General features: G+C 41.6%; 2 protein-coding genes across 5 annotated transcripts in view; one reads left to right on the top strand and one right to left on the bottom strand.

The window, feature by feature from the left end:
- Positions 1-4,609, top strand: part of pdcd11 (programmed cell death 11) — a 23,801-nt gene extending 19,192 nt beyond the window's left edge. For both annotated transcript variants that reach the window (XM_089005569.1, XM_089005570.1), the window contains exons 33-36: positions 1,184-1,352; positions 1,479-1,632; positions 3,847-4,012; positions 4,138-4,609. In XM_089005569.1, the coding sequence (XP_088861695.1) occupies positions 1,184-1,352; positions 1,479-1,632; positions 3,847-4,012; positions 4,138-4,309 (661 nt within the window). In that variant the 3' untranslated portion in view covers positions 4,310-4,609. The remainder of the gene's footprint in view (positions 1-1,183; positions 1,353-1,478; positions 1,633-3,846; positions 4,013-4,137) is intronic.
- LOC148892613 (RING finger protein 122) lies at positions 4,605-13,036 on the bottom strand. Of its 3 annotated transcripts, none has more exons than XM_089005573.1 (7): positions 12,813-13,019; positions 11,834-12,734; positions 9,849-10,002; positions 7,664-7,706; positions 7,311-7,352; positions 6,039-6,121; positions 4,605-5,417 (listed from the first exon to the last, which is right to left on the bottom strand). In XM_089005573.1, exons 2-7 carry the CDS (start codon positions 11,856-11,858, stop codon positions 5,297-5,299), a joined length of 468 nt encoding a protein of 155 aa, XP_088861699.1. In that variant the 5' UTR covers positions 11,859-12,734; positions 12,813-13,019; the 3' UTR covers positions 4,605-5,296. The 3 variants fall into 3 exon arrangements, with proteins under 3 accessions (XP_088861699.1, XP_088861700.1, XP_088861697.1); XM_089005574.1 differs by having other exon boundaries at positions 11,834-12,728; XM_089005571.1 differs by having other exon boundaries at positions 11,834-13,036.

Here is a 13,036-nt window from a genome sequence, read left to right as displayed (position 1 = left end):
TTTTTTTCCAAATGGACCATGCACCTCAATTGTGCTCGATAGGAATTTGATGTAAATTATAGCCTCCTAAAAAGTGACAGTTGTATATCCCTGGTATGATTGTGTTTTGTAGTTATTGAATAAAAACTGAAAATGTGGATTCATTATTTTAAAGGACAACCGACGTCTCCGGACAAGTTGTGTCCATAATTTGTAAAATGGCTTCAAATGACTTCTACTGAGCGTATTTTACAAAGATTCCACCGAATATAGCTATATTTGACATTTTAAGACTCGCGCTGAATATTCAGGAAGTCTTGTTTTTGAGTTGGTGACGAGTCCGTACGTGACGTCACTAAAGGACCGCCCCTGACCGGAAAAAAAAGACGCATTGTAGCGGTCCTTCCATCACGTCAATGTATTTTGCTGTACTTGTTTGGTCTGGGGACCTCGTGTTGCACCCAAAAGCCGCCAGAAGGCCAGAAGAGGGCGTCCAAGCGCCATATAAGGAATTTATCAGCCTGTGGAAACGGAGGTGGCCACAGGAGGTCGCCATTTTGTGCGTCTTTTTTAGGTGAAAGATTAACCCCCAATGTTGCCTCAAAATGGCACAAATAAATTATTTAATTGATTGCAAACATGTATGCTTTCCTCTTCAGAACTATTTGAATCATATTCATAACTGGATGTGTAACAAGAAAGCATATTCTCTGAATCTGCAGCCATTGTCTTCATTCACTAGCAATGCAAGACGTCTTGGCGTGACGTCACGAACTGGGGGCGGGACTTTCTGAAAATGCCCAATACGCAGCTCAATTTTTTTGCAGATTTTGGACACTAAGTCATTTTTATTGGTGTTTTGCATTTGACTAAAAATATCATACTGCGTGTTTTGGGTATTTTAGATGCTATCAAACGTTTTTCTGATGTCAGTTAAAAAACAAAAAAGTGATGTCGGTTGTCCTTTAAATTGCATGTAAACACACCACAGTGTTTTTCCAAATGTACTCCAAGTCTTTAAAATTAAATGAGCACGATGGGTCAAGAAAAAAATAATAATAAAAAAGAGCAACAAACTCTGATACCCATTTGAGAAACATGTCAAATTTATCTGCATCCCTTTACTTACAGCACACAAGACCTACTTAGTTTTCAGTGCTTGTTTGCTGATTGTAATTGTATTTTATTTTTTGGGCATGTCCAGAGAGGAGCAAGAGAAACTGAACGTGTGGGTTGCCCTGCTGAACTTGGAAAATATGTACGGCACCCAGGAGAGTCTCAAGAAAGTTTTTGAGCGAGCCCTCCAGTTCTGTGAGCCCATGCCAGTTTATCAGCAACTGGCTGATATCTATTCCAAATCAGACAAGATGAAGGTATTAAATCCTGTACATAATTTGCACAGTATCCACGATGAACAAATGGCAAATCTATCAAACTGTTCTTTGTAAAACATTTATTTTGCTTGAGCTGACGTCTGTCCGTCTCTCTGTTTGGGTCAGGAGGCCGAGAACTTGTATAAGTCAATGGTGAAGCGTTTCCGCCAAAACAAAGCGGTTTGGCTGAGCTATGGTACCTTCCTGCTACAGCACGGCCACAATGATGCTGCCACTGCTCTCCTGCAAAGGGCGCTTAATAGTCTGCCATCCAAAGAAAGTAAGTAATGTAAATCGATGAGAAGATTTCTTCAGCCGTCATCTGTACAAAAGTGAAGGTTTCGGACGTTTCGCCTCCTATCCAAGAGACTTCGTCAGCGAACTAAAGTCTGACTGGTCGTATCGGCCCCATTTATATATCCCTAATGTCCAGACCTAGTGGCGCCGGACACAGCTATGATAGGTCCCTACTCTCAGGTTGGGGGGGGGGGGCGCGGGACCCCCCCCCCTGTGGTCCCACTGATTGTTCCTACATTCCTGACTAACGATTGGCCTATTACCATTGTAAGAATGAAAATTGTATGCATGCATACATTGTAAGAATGAAAATTGTAAAGAGCAGTACATTGGGGAAACTCAACAAATTCTCAAAAAAAGACTTTATCAACATCGCAGGGATAATACTAGTGGGCCTCAATCGGCAGTACATTTGCACCTAAAAGCTACTAACCACTCATTTGACGACAATGAGGTTAAAATCTTAGCGAAAGAACATAGATGGTTTGAAAGGGGGGTAAAAGAGGCGATTCTTATAAAACAACAAAATCCTTCATTAAACCGGTCGGGTGGTGTGAGGTTCAATTTGGATCGTTCATACAATAGCCTGCTCAGGCAAAACAGGTTAGGCAACTTTCGCAATGCTGATGAGGGTCGTTATGCTGATGAGGTGATACCGGGGGGAGTGGGGGTAATAGGCCAATCGTTAGTCAGGAATGTAGGAACAATCAGTGGGGCCACAGGGGGGGGTCCCGCGCCCCCCCCCCCCAACCTGAGAGTAGGGACCTATCATAGCTGTGTCCGGCGCCACTAGGTCTGGACATTAGGGATATATAAATGGGGCCGATACGACCAGTCAGACTTTAGTTCGCTGACGAAGTCTCTTGGATAGGAGGCGAAACGTCCGAAACCTTCACTTTTGTACAGATGACGGCTGAAGAAACCTTCTCATCGATGGACCACTCCTGTACGACTGAGAGCTTACACAGACGTAAGTAATGTAAAATGACCTCCAAAGGTGGATATCTGCGTCAGTTTTTCATATATAGTGTCTCATAAATGTGAGTACACCCTCACAGTTTTTGTAATAATTGTATCTTTTTATGTGACACTTGGCTACTGTGTAGACGGCCCCTTAAAGGACAACCGACACCTCCCGACAAGTTGTGTCCATAATTTGTAAAATCACTTCAAATGACTTCTACTGAGCGTATTTTGCAAAGATTCCACGGCATGTAGCTATATTTTACGTTTTAAGACTCGCACTGAATATTCAGGAAGTCTTGTTTTTGAGTTGATGACGATGCCCGAAGTGACGTCATATTTGGAACGCCCCTGACCGAGAAAGCGACACAATGCATTTTGGGTACTTTGTTTGGTCTGAAAACTTCGTGTTGATCCGTGTTGCTGCCGAAATTAGAAGGAAAACACATAACTCGATGGTGAATCGTTGTGTGTTGCACTAAGACTACTATTTGATACAAGTTGACACAAATTCCCAGCAGACAAATCAGCCCATTTCCAACGGAGCTTGGGCGCCATCTTGTGCATTTTCTGGGACCCTACATTGGATTCCTGACTGCTCGAATTGTTATGGGAGGACTTCTTTAATTGATTGCAAACATTTATGCTTTCCACTTCAGAACTATTTGAATCATATTCATAATTGGATGAGTAACAAGAAAGCATCTTCTCCGAATCTGAAGCCATTGTTTTGATTCTAGAGCAAGGCAAAGACGTCCTGGCGTGACGTCACGAACAAGGGGGCGGGAACTTCTGAAACAAACTTTCTGAGGTCATTTTGAAGTAGTTTTGGGACACTTTAAGTCATTTTTATTAGTGTTTTGCATTTGACTAAAAATATCAGTCTGCATGTTTTGGGTATTTTAGATGCTATAAAACGTTTCTCTGATGTCAGTTAGGAAACAAAAAAAATGTTGTCGGTTGGCCTTTAAATGTAATGTAAAATGTTTTAATCTCACTGACTAGTAAGAATTTTGGTTTAAGCATGTCACACTGTTCGGTAGTCTCTTAGTAACCATAAAAGTGGAAAACGTGTTGTGTGGTTCTACACCAATGCAAACTACCGACACAATAATAAAGTATTGTTAAATTATTTCTCTAACAATTCAGATTATGTATTCGTTTTGTTGGCCTGGTGACGTGTGCCCGCGGCACCTACCGAGACTAATTTGTAAACATTGTAATTTTTTATCAGGTGTGGACGTCATCACAAAATTTGCCCAACTGGAGTTTCGTTTTGGAAACACGGAAAAGGGTCACACGATGTTTGACAAAATATTGACAAGCTACCCGAAACGCACAGACCTTTGGTCCGTTTTCATCGACCTGATGGTCAAACATGGATCACAGAAGGAAGTCAGGTAAGGACACGTTTGTTTTTTCTTGTACTTCCGAAACATTTCAGTCAGATATTTTCTTGATTTCTAAACAGGTTAAGAAAGATTGTTGCACGTTTACAGTCACATTCTTCTCAATTATCACGCAGGGCCCTCTTTGATCGTGTCATCCACCTGAGTGTGTCGGTGAAGAAAATCAAGTTCTTCTTCAAACGCTACCTGGAGTACGAGAAGAAGCACGGCACACCACAAAGCATGCAGGCTGTTAAAGAAAAGGCTGTTGAGTTTGTGGAAGGCAAAGGCAGTGAGGCTGCCAGCTAGAGACCAAATGTACAATCTTGCTTATTGTATGTTTGGTCTCGACGGCTACATCATGTGAATAGTTTCTTAATTGTCAGTTGACATTTTTACTGTTGAAATAGCTTATTGGAGCTAGAAGACTCTATCCAACCTTTTGTAAAATGTATGTACATGTGTTCTGACATCAACCTAATTGGGCTGCAATTAGAATTAAGGACTGAATTCACTCTTATGAAATCTACTCTGAATGTTTTGAGTCTGTGTCCATAAAGAAATTGTCTGAAAGCATTACCACCACTCAATAAATTCTCAATCATTACAGTACGTTGCATGACATTTTATTTAAAAGCAACAAATACAAAAGAACAATATCTATTGGTACACATTTACGTACAATACATACACGGTAGTTTTCTATCCTCTTTTAAAAGAAACCTTCTTAGTACGCACTCTGAAAAGAAATCTGCCTACTTAAATCCTTGATGCTGGTCATGATGTCATCCGTAGGGTGTGGCTACCGCTTGACTGCTTGAGTATTTTACCTACACAGTTGCAGTATTGATTGTAAAATGCTTGTGTGGGTTACGTTGTGACTGACGTGCTTTGTGCTGGCTGGGTTGGTAACACCCCTGAGATGGTAGAGGTATCAGTACTACTCCTGCTCAGTACCGCTTTTCTGTCCAGCAGTGCTGCAGTCTTGGTGCCTCCTTTGCAGACCGACTGTTGCTGAGCAGTGCAATATGGAATCTAAGCGAGGACCAATGTCATGACAAATGTCTTATTTATACATCCTTCCACCATTCTTCTGACCCTACCAAATCAAGTTTGCATCCGTCGACATCCAATTCCCACCTAAGAATATTGCTCAAAGGTCAGTGGCAACATAGCCGCTTGGGATCAAAAACAGCTTTGTCCGTGAGATGATCATCTCTAGTCATATAAATGGAGTTGTGGGTTTGTTTGTTTGTTTTTTTTCCTAAGAGAAGTATAGTTTCATCTCTCCCAACCTCACACCTCCTCTGGCTCCAGAGGACCTTCTGCACCCTGGGGGGTATCATTGTGGAGCCGCAAGATGGGTTTGTTGCACATTGGGCACACGCTGCGGATCTCCAGCCACTTGAGCAGGCACCTAAATTGGTTAAGAACTACAGGTCAAAGAAAGAACCATAAAAACACCAGAAACAAATTTAAAACTGACAATTCTCTTAACATGTTGTCCCCAAACATATTACCGTAACTAAAATATGAAACATGTAATGGCAATTTTATAGACAATAATTTTTTTGGGGTGTATAGAATTTCAATTGTATTTTATTTCAGAGGAATTTACATGAAAACCAAATAAAATGTCCCAAGAATTAGTGCCTGATGTGTTCCGTGCACCTTCGGTCAAAGCTCACTCAGATTGTTACCATTGCCATTGAAACAACCGGCAAAGTAGCTAAAGTCAAAGTTTAACTGAGTAATGTTTTTTTAGGATTGCCTTCCTGGAACTACAGGCCGTGTCTTGTTTACTGATATTTTCTCTTTGAGGAAACAATGTCTCATTCAGTAGTTCTGCATTGTAAGAATGCACATTTTTGCTTTTTTGGTACTTTATTATCTAAAATAATGTGATATTTTTAATAAACACTGTTTTTTTTCCACATCAATTTGGATATCGACAGTGAGCTCACAAATCGTTTGTCATCAAGCAGCAAACATGTTGGAATGTAGTTGTTTGTTTACAAATGTCATTGCAGACACTCACTTCTTGTGAAATGCATGTGAGCATGGGCACACTCCCAGTTCGTCTCTGGTCCTGAATTCCTCCAGACATACGGCGCAAGTTTGCTACCAAAACCAGAAGAAAAAATGAGTTAAGGCCCTATTTTGTGTAACATCTTTTCAATCAAACGAATAAGCAAAAAAAACTGTAACTTGTGAATCTCAATCTGCTCAATGTTTCAGGGAATAAAATAATGTAATGTTATTTATTACCAGTATTTGTTCTTTTCATAGCTGTATCATTTTTTTTTCTCTCAAAATCTGTACTTGCCCTGCCAACTCTGCCTTTGAAACATTTAAAGGCAGTCATTTTAAGATGGCAAACGGAGAAGCATGCTCATATGAAGCATCTATAAAAAGCAGAGTTATTCTTGGCAATCCTAAATTCTGCCGCTTGAAGATTGGGAAGGACTTGATATGTATTTGCCATGAACCCAAGATATTTCAAACACATGTTCAGTAAAATGCATATTGTGTGTTAATTACATTTGAGGATTGAATTGCGTCACAATGTTGGGATAGAATAGATCAACCTGGCTCATAGTCATAAATTCCACAATAAATTCAAATGTTCAAAGTTCAAACTTTGAGCCAAGGCACATATGTCACATTTGAAAAATCTCACAGCACACTACCAGACAAAAATATCTGAAATTTTTGTTTAAAAGGTTTAGTATCGTCTGTTTAAAAAATTAAATGTTTGTCACTGCATGGTGCTGGCATTGATGGTTGAAGTAGAATACATTGAAGTACAGTACACGATTTTGGACCATTTAAGTGAAATTGTATTCCTTGCAGCAGAACAGTATGTGATTAGCGGATTGCTTCATAGTACACAGGTCCAAGGTATGAAACCGGATTCCAACCATCCTGTGTGGATTTGATTGGCATGTACTCCTTTTGCCTGTGGCTTTTATCTGGGTACTCCAGTTTCCTCCCTCCTTCCAAAAAGTTGTGGCAGGTTAATGCAACACTGTAAAATGTCCCTAGGTGTGAGTTTGAGTGTGGTTACTGGTTATTTGTTCTATGTGTGCCCTACACGTTTCTGGCAACCAGTTGAGGTTGTACTCCTGCTACAGCTCTTAAGACAGCTGGTGTAGGCTCCAGCACCCCCCACGACCCTTGTATAACAGATGGATAATAACACTATATTTCTTGCAGCACATTAAGGCGTCAACGTATACTGGTTGTCACTTTGTTCTAATGCATTAGATGTAAGTAACATGTCAAACAAAATACTGTCCATGTAACTTACTCCAAGCAGGCTGAGTTTCTTGCTTGCTCCCTTCAGCACCACCTACAGTGAAGAATGAGTATGCCAGGATGAACATTTAACATAATACAGTGCAAGCAGATCATAAATATAACGTCTTCTGTTGAGCCATATATGCGAACATGAGTGACCTCATATTACTTCTCCGTCTGATGCATAGAAAAGCCTATCTAATTATAGCTTCAAAATTGTTGCATTCAATCTACCCCAATGAACTCTTCTGGAAGTTGGTGTTATATAGCTCGGCTGAATGAAAATGACATGCAGTGGTAGGATTTAGACTCTGTCTCAGAAGTGTGGTGTTACATATGCAGAGACCGCATTGAGTGACAAACCTCATTGTAGCTGAACTGCTCCCTTGTTCCTTGTTGTTTCAACCTGAGCAAGTCATAAACAAGACAAAATATGCACTTTAATGGTGAGCAGCAAATTTTCTGCGATAAGACATTCGCCGGCACGGAGCTGTGTGTAATTTTAAGTGAAAACGTTAAGGCACGAGTGTCCCTCCAAAATATCAGGCTAGTGTTTTAGCACCAGAGGGCCAAGAAAGAAACGTGGTTCGCATTCTGGCCCCTGGGGCAAAATTGTTAGATGATAATGACTTGCAAGTTATCAGGTGAGGGACCTTATGTTGTATATCTGGCTGGGGTTGAGAAAATGTCATTCGTGATAGAAATTTGCTTCCAAAGGATTTTTATTTGAATTTGCGTATTTTCAAAATTCTGTCAAGAACATCACATTGTGATTGTTCTTTGTACAATTGCATTCACAGATGTGATTGTGTGGCTACTTCCCTGACTAAAATCGAAGCATTGCAATTCCACTAATTACTATGAATACTCAATCACAAAATTGCTAAATTATTTACTGAACACGGTGTTTGAAATAACGTCTGCCCGGAGGCCCAAGGTGTACAACTTTTACGTCGGGCGTACAACCTTCAAAACGTCTCGGCCCGGGTGGCCGACAACTTCTTCAAGATTTGTTTTATTTTTTCAAATCAAACGTTTGCTTTCTTCAATAAAGCAAACGCAACAAGCAAACTGCTACAAGCCACGTGAACTCCTCTTTCTAAACGCCTATCAAAACTCTCAAGTACACTTTACAGACACGCTAAATCCGAAGCACGAAGCAGTCTTCTGGTTGGCTGCCGTGCCGAGGATGCAAATTGACAAACTAATGTTCGTTTGGCATACTCGGCCAATCAGCCAATCAGAAGCCTGTTTCATGCTTCAGACTTTTCCGAGCGTTATAAGGTCGTGCATTTGAATATCATTTTCCAAAGTAGATTGACAGAAACTCAGCCCCAGAAGAAAGCTTCAAAAGAACCTAACAAAATTTATGACGCTACAAAACCTAAACGTACATTATACCGTGACTGTAAAGTGTACTTGAGAGTTTTGAAAGGCGCTTAGAAAGAGGAGTCCACGCGGCTTTTAGCAGACAACCATGACGACAAACGACACTAGAGCAAAATCTTCAGCAAGGGATATTTACCATAAATTAAGCGAGGGAGCATTTGTGGTAGGTACTTCCCGAATTTAAAAAAAGCCTTTATACTTTGCAACAATGTTTTTTTTTCTGCGATTAGTCGTCTTATTGTGTTTCAAGTTGTGAAAAATGGTGCATGCAACTTTATGTTCGGGCAGGCAACTTTTCAGAGTTGTCTGCCCTGGTGTCCGCTAACTTTTTGTCATGAGTTTCAGACATTGCTAAACAAAATAAACATTCCAAAATCCACACACACGTAAGCAACAACAGTATGGCGGCCAATGGTAAATTCAGGACGTACAGCCGCTCGAGTTCGGGATGAAAAGAGTGAGCGGTTGTTTTCAGTTGACACAAACTCCAAAGGGTGACTGTTTTTTAGCTTTATTGCTAGAAATTCACGTGGAGGGATTATCATTAAATGGTTCTGCAATGATTCTCGCGACTCTCATGAGGATAAAGCGGTACGGAAAATGGATGGATGGAGGGGTTGTGCAATTAAAGTAACCTGCAATAAAATGATAATGTACATACTTTTACCCTGAGCCTATAATTAACCGTTTAAATATGGAGCAATACAAGATGTGTATCATTTTTGAACACTTTCCAAGTGCCCACTATGAAATAGATTGATGTATGCATCCACCTTGCCAGAGCCAACCAAAGCCTAGACTGGACAGATTTTTACATCATTTCTTTCATTACGAAATGGAATGTATTATACTTAATCTCATCTCTCAAATTGAAATTCACACTCATCCGTACATTAGAACGGAACATTTGCAGGCATCCAAGGTCAAAATGAAAAGGGGTGCGAAAACCGTGCTGCACCTCCTGTGCTTTTCGTCGCTCATGGCTTTGTTTCAATCGTAGCTTGGAAGCATACCAACATTGCATCGTCGACTACTTACAAAGGATGACATGCAAAAATTCATGGCTGTCCCAATTTCTCCCCAACACATACCATTCTCCAATTCTTTACAGCAATTCAGAACTGGCAAAGCCAACCTCCACTATCGCCCTTGTACCTACCGGAAAAGGTAGCAGCAGAAGATGAGACTCAGCATGAAGACGAAGAGGCCAATGCCCAGCACAATGACATACACATTGAGTGGTAAGTGATACATGTCAGATGTCATGCTGCAGTTGTGTTCAGAGCTCAGAGAATTCAAACCGCACAGGCATCCTGACAAAAAAAAAAAAAAAAGGGTCAACAAGTTTATAACACATGCATCCAATCAATTTAATTCAAACCAATATTTCGAGAGATGTCTGGAACAGAAAATTCAAACAGTCTTTGGAATAGTTAGATACTGTACATCAGGGGTGTTAAACGCATTTATTGCTGCGGGCCACATTGGAGTTACTGTGTCTTCTCGAGGGCCTTTATGAATTTGGGGAAACCATTACAATGTTTCATCTCCTCCACATGTAACATACAGAACACACCACAAATGAATAGTTTTCAAATCTGAAGTCATGAATAATGACTGTTACTGTGGTTTACAAGGGACAATTTGAAATTTTGGTTCAGACTTTAGCAAGCATCATGGCACTTAACGTGCTTGATTTGGTCTCGTGGGCCGAATAAAATGACGTGGCGTGCCAGATTTGGCCCTCGGGCCTTGACTTTGACACCTGGGCTGCACATCATGATCATGATCATCATCATTATTAGGTGACCATCATATAAGGTAAGTGCAATTTCCCCATAACTGGAGATTTTCTCCTGTCTAGTCACAACTACTCAATGAGGCTTCTTGGATGTGACTGTTTGCACGCGGCTGTGGCACAGTGGTGGCAACAATAACCCTCGTAGGGAGACCCGTTAATTGGCTGTGAAGTAGACAAACACAATGAACAAACACTGACACATCACCACCTGTTCTCCAGACAAAATAGAGTAATGCAATAAAGTGTGTGCATGTGTGACAGCATTTGGGGGTTGAGGGCTTGGGTTGTGCAGTGCAGTGTGTGTGTGTGTGTGTGCTTATTTTAAAAGACCAGAAACATGGATGGTCCAGGTGGCGGGATGGCAGTGGGGGTAGATTTAAAACGAGAATGAACTTGGGAGCACGGGGCCATTTGGCAAAATAATAGCAGCGGAAGCCCCACTTCCACTAGCCACATGTCACCCTATTAATTTGCAGCAATCACTTTGCTGCTGTGAAATGTAAATTTCTCCACTGTGAGACTAATAAAGGCATATCCAATCCAATCCAAGCGGGCTCTTTGCCAGCCTCAAAATGTCCATGTGTCCCTTTTCAGAGTCAATGAATGGGTACATCTTGCACTGTGTGGGAGGTATGATAATTTAACATAGATGGAGGTTGGGGGATTTTAAAAGAAGGGGGGCAGGGAAACTGAATGAAAGATAGACGACATGGGCAACATGTGGACACCAGGTCTAAACAGGAATTAAAAATAAAACGTCTTTGGAATACTGATTTTTTTAAAATATGTCAGGCGTGTGTGTCTATGGCATTTTACGCTCAAGAAGAACCTCTGTGAGGTTAGTAAAGTTGGACATGAAGAGGACCTGCTTCATTTCTGTTCTAGTTCATATTAACGTTATGTAAGTTCCCCACTTCATCCACATCAAACTCTTCAACTCGCTTCATTGTTTTTCTTTGTGTCACGCTCAAAGGCGACATGCCTTTCGTCAAATTGCACCCATCAATTTGGAAGCTTGGAAGTGACGAAAATGTCACGCTGAAGAAACAAGACTTATAGTGAGTAGGAATGTAACATGATTGATTTACTAAATCAGACACAAAATAATAGCGCAGACTGAGATACAATACGCAGCTGCAGTCGATGTCTGCCTCAAGTAAACATGAACTTGAATGCACCTCACTTGGAGCGCCGCTTGGCACAGACAAAACACTCGGGCCTTTGTGGTTTGCTCAATCCATCATGCAGAGCCAGTAACCTACGAAGCACACTGAGGTGACAAGCTACGCAAATGTGTACTGGGTCCTTTGAGTATAAAACAGATGGTATAGAAATCCACTTACCGTTACACCATTGGAATGGTTGCATGAAATTTGATTCCTGGGGCAACTGCAATAAATTCAGACCCTTTAAGAAGAAGGCTGAGTTTGAATGGAGGCCAACCTCTTGGACTGGTGGTCTGTGCCTGCGAGCAGTCGCTGAGCCCCCCCAAATACAAGCCTTAAGTTTTTTCAGATTTGCTCAGATTTCCATAAATCCTTCAGAGGTGTGGTTTTGTTGGCTCAGCAGTCTGTGTGGCCCAGCATTTCCCAAATCTGGATCAAGCCTTCCGTGTTAAGACTGCGATATTTGGGACAAGAGTTTGGATCGCGTCTAAAAACCTTATGTGCTCTTGAATGCCGATCTGAATGATGTCATCAGTGAAGACAAAGAAATCTTGTTGTGCAGCTTCAACTGTCACTTGCCTCATACCGGGGGTTATTTCGCAAGTTGTTGTCAAAATCTGAATCATGCGCAGTCATAACATCAACAGCGCAGTCAAAGCGTGTTGACAGTCAAAGCAGACAAAGACACTATGTCTTGTGTTTTTTTGTCGCCAGTTTTGGCTCCAATGTCATCCGCCGATCACAATGACAGTCGTCGATCAATGGAGGTAATAATCTGCCTTGAGTCTGCTTTGTCTCCCCCCCATAAAGCCGCTTTTTCACAGAGGATTTTCGCGGCTTCCACCCCCCTCAGATGTCCTCTGCCGTCTCCTCCTCCAGTCCGCTGATGTTGCAGAGGGTATTCCAGAAGCCAAAGATGTGCTCTCGTCAAAGACCAAACAGAGTGAGGACCGCTTGGCAAGGCAGTCCTGAAGATGGCATCGCTGTTTTTGCTGCTGAGTGTGATTCTCACTCAGTGCATGTGTGTTTTTGTTGGATTCAATGGGGAGGGGGATCCTCTTCTTCCCACCATCTGCTCCTTCAGATGAAAAGAAATAAGACAAAAGGTGGCGTGTATCAGTGAAGAGTGTTATCTGCTGCAATCAGTCTCTCGCACCTCCAACTGGCTTTTTCATGGGCACTTCTCCATTCCTTCTCTCAGTCCAGAATGGTTTTTAAAGTGAGATGCAGTCTTCCTTCCCGACGCCTCCTGCACCGCTCCGCTCTGCCTCGGGTTTGTAAACAGATCTGTGCTCATGTGACCATCCGTTTTGCCTCGCAACTCTGCTCGGCCTCAGCCCTCCCTCTGCTTCTGTCCTCCAATCTGTAGGCAGAAGGAAG

This window comes from Hippocampus bargibanti, linkage group LG10, assembly GCF_051943395.1.
Source record: "Hippocampus bargibanti isolate YZ-2025 linkage group LG10, ASM5194339v1, whole genome shotgun sequence".
NCBI lineage: Eukaryota > Metazoa > Chordata > Actinopteri > Syngnathiformes > Syngnathidae > Hippocampus > Hippocampus bargibanti.
The sequence above is the reverse complement of the archived record's forward strand: the minus strand, read 5'-3'. Positions and strand labels throughout refer to the sequence as shown.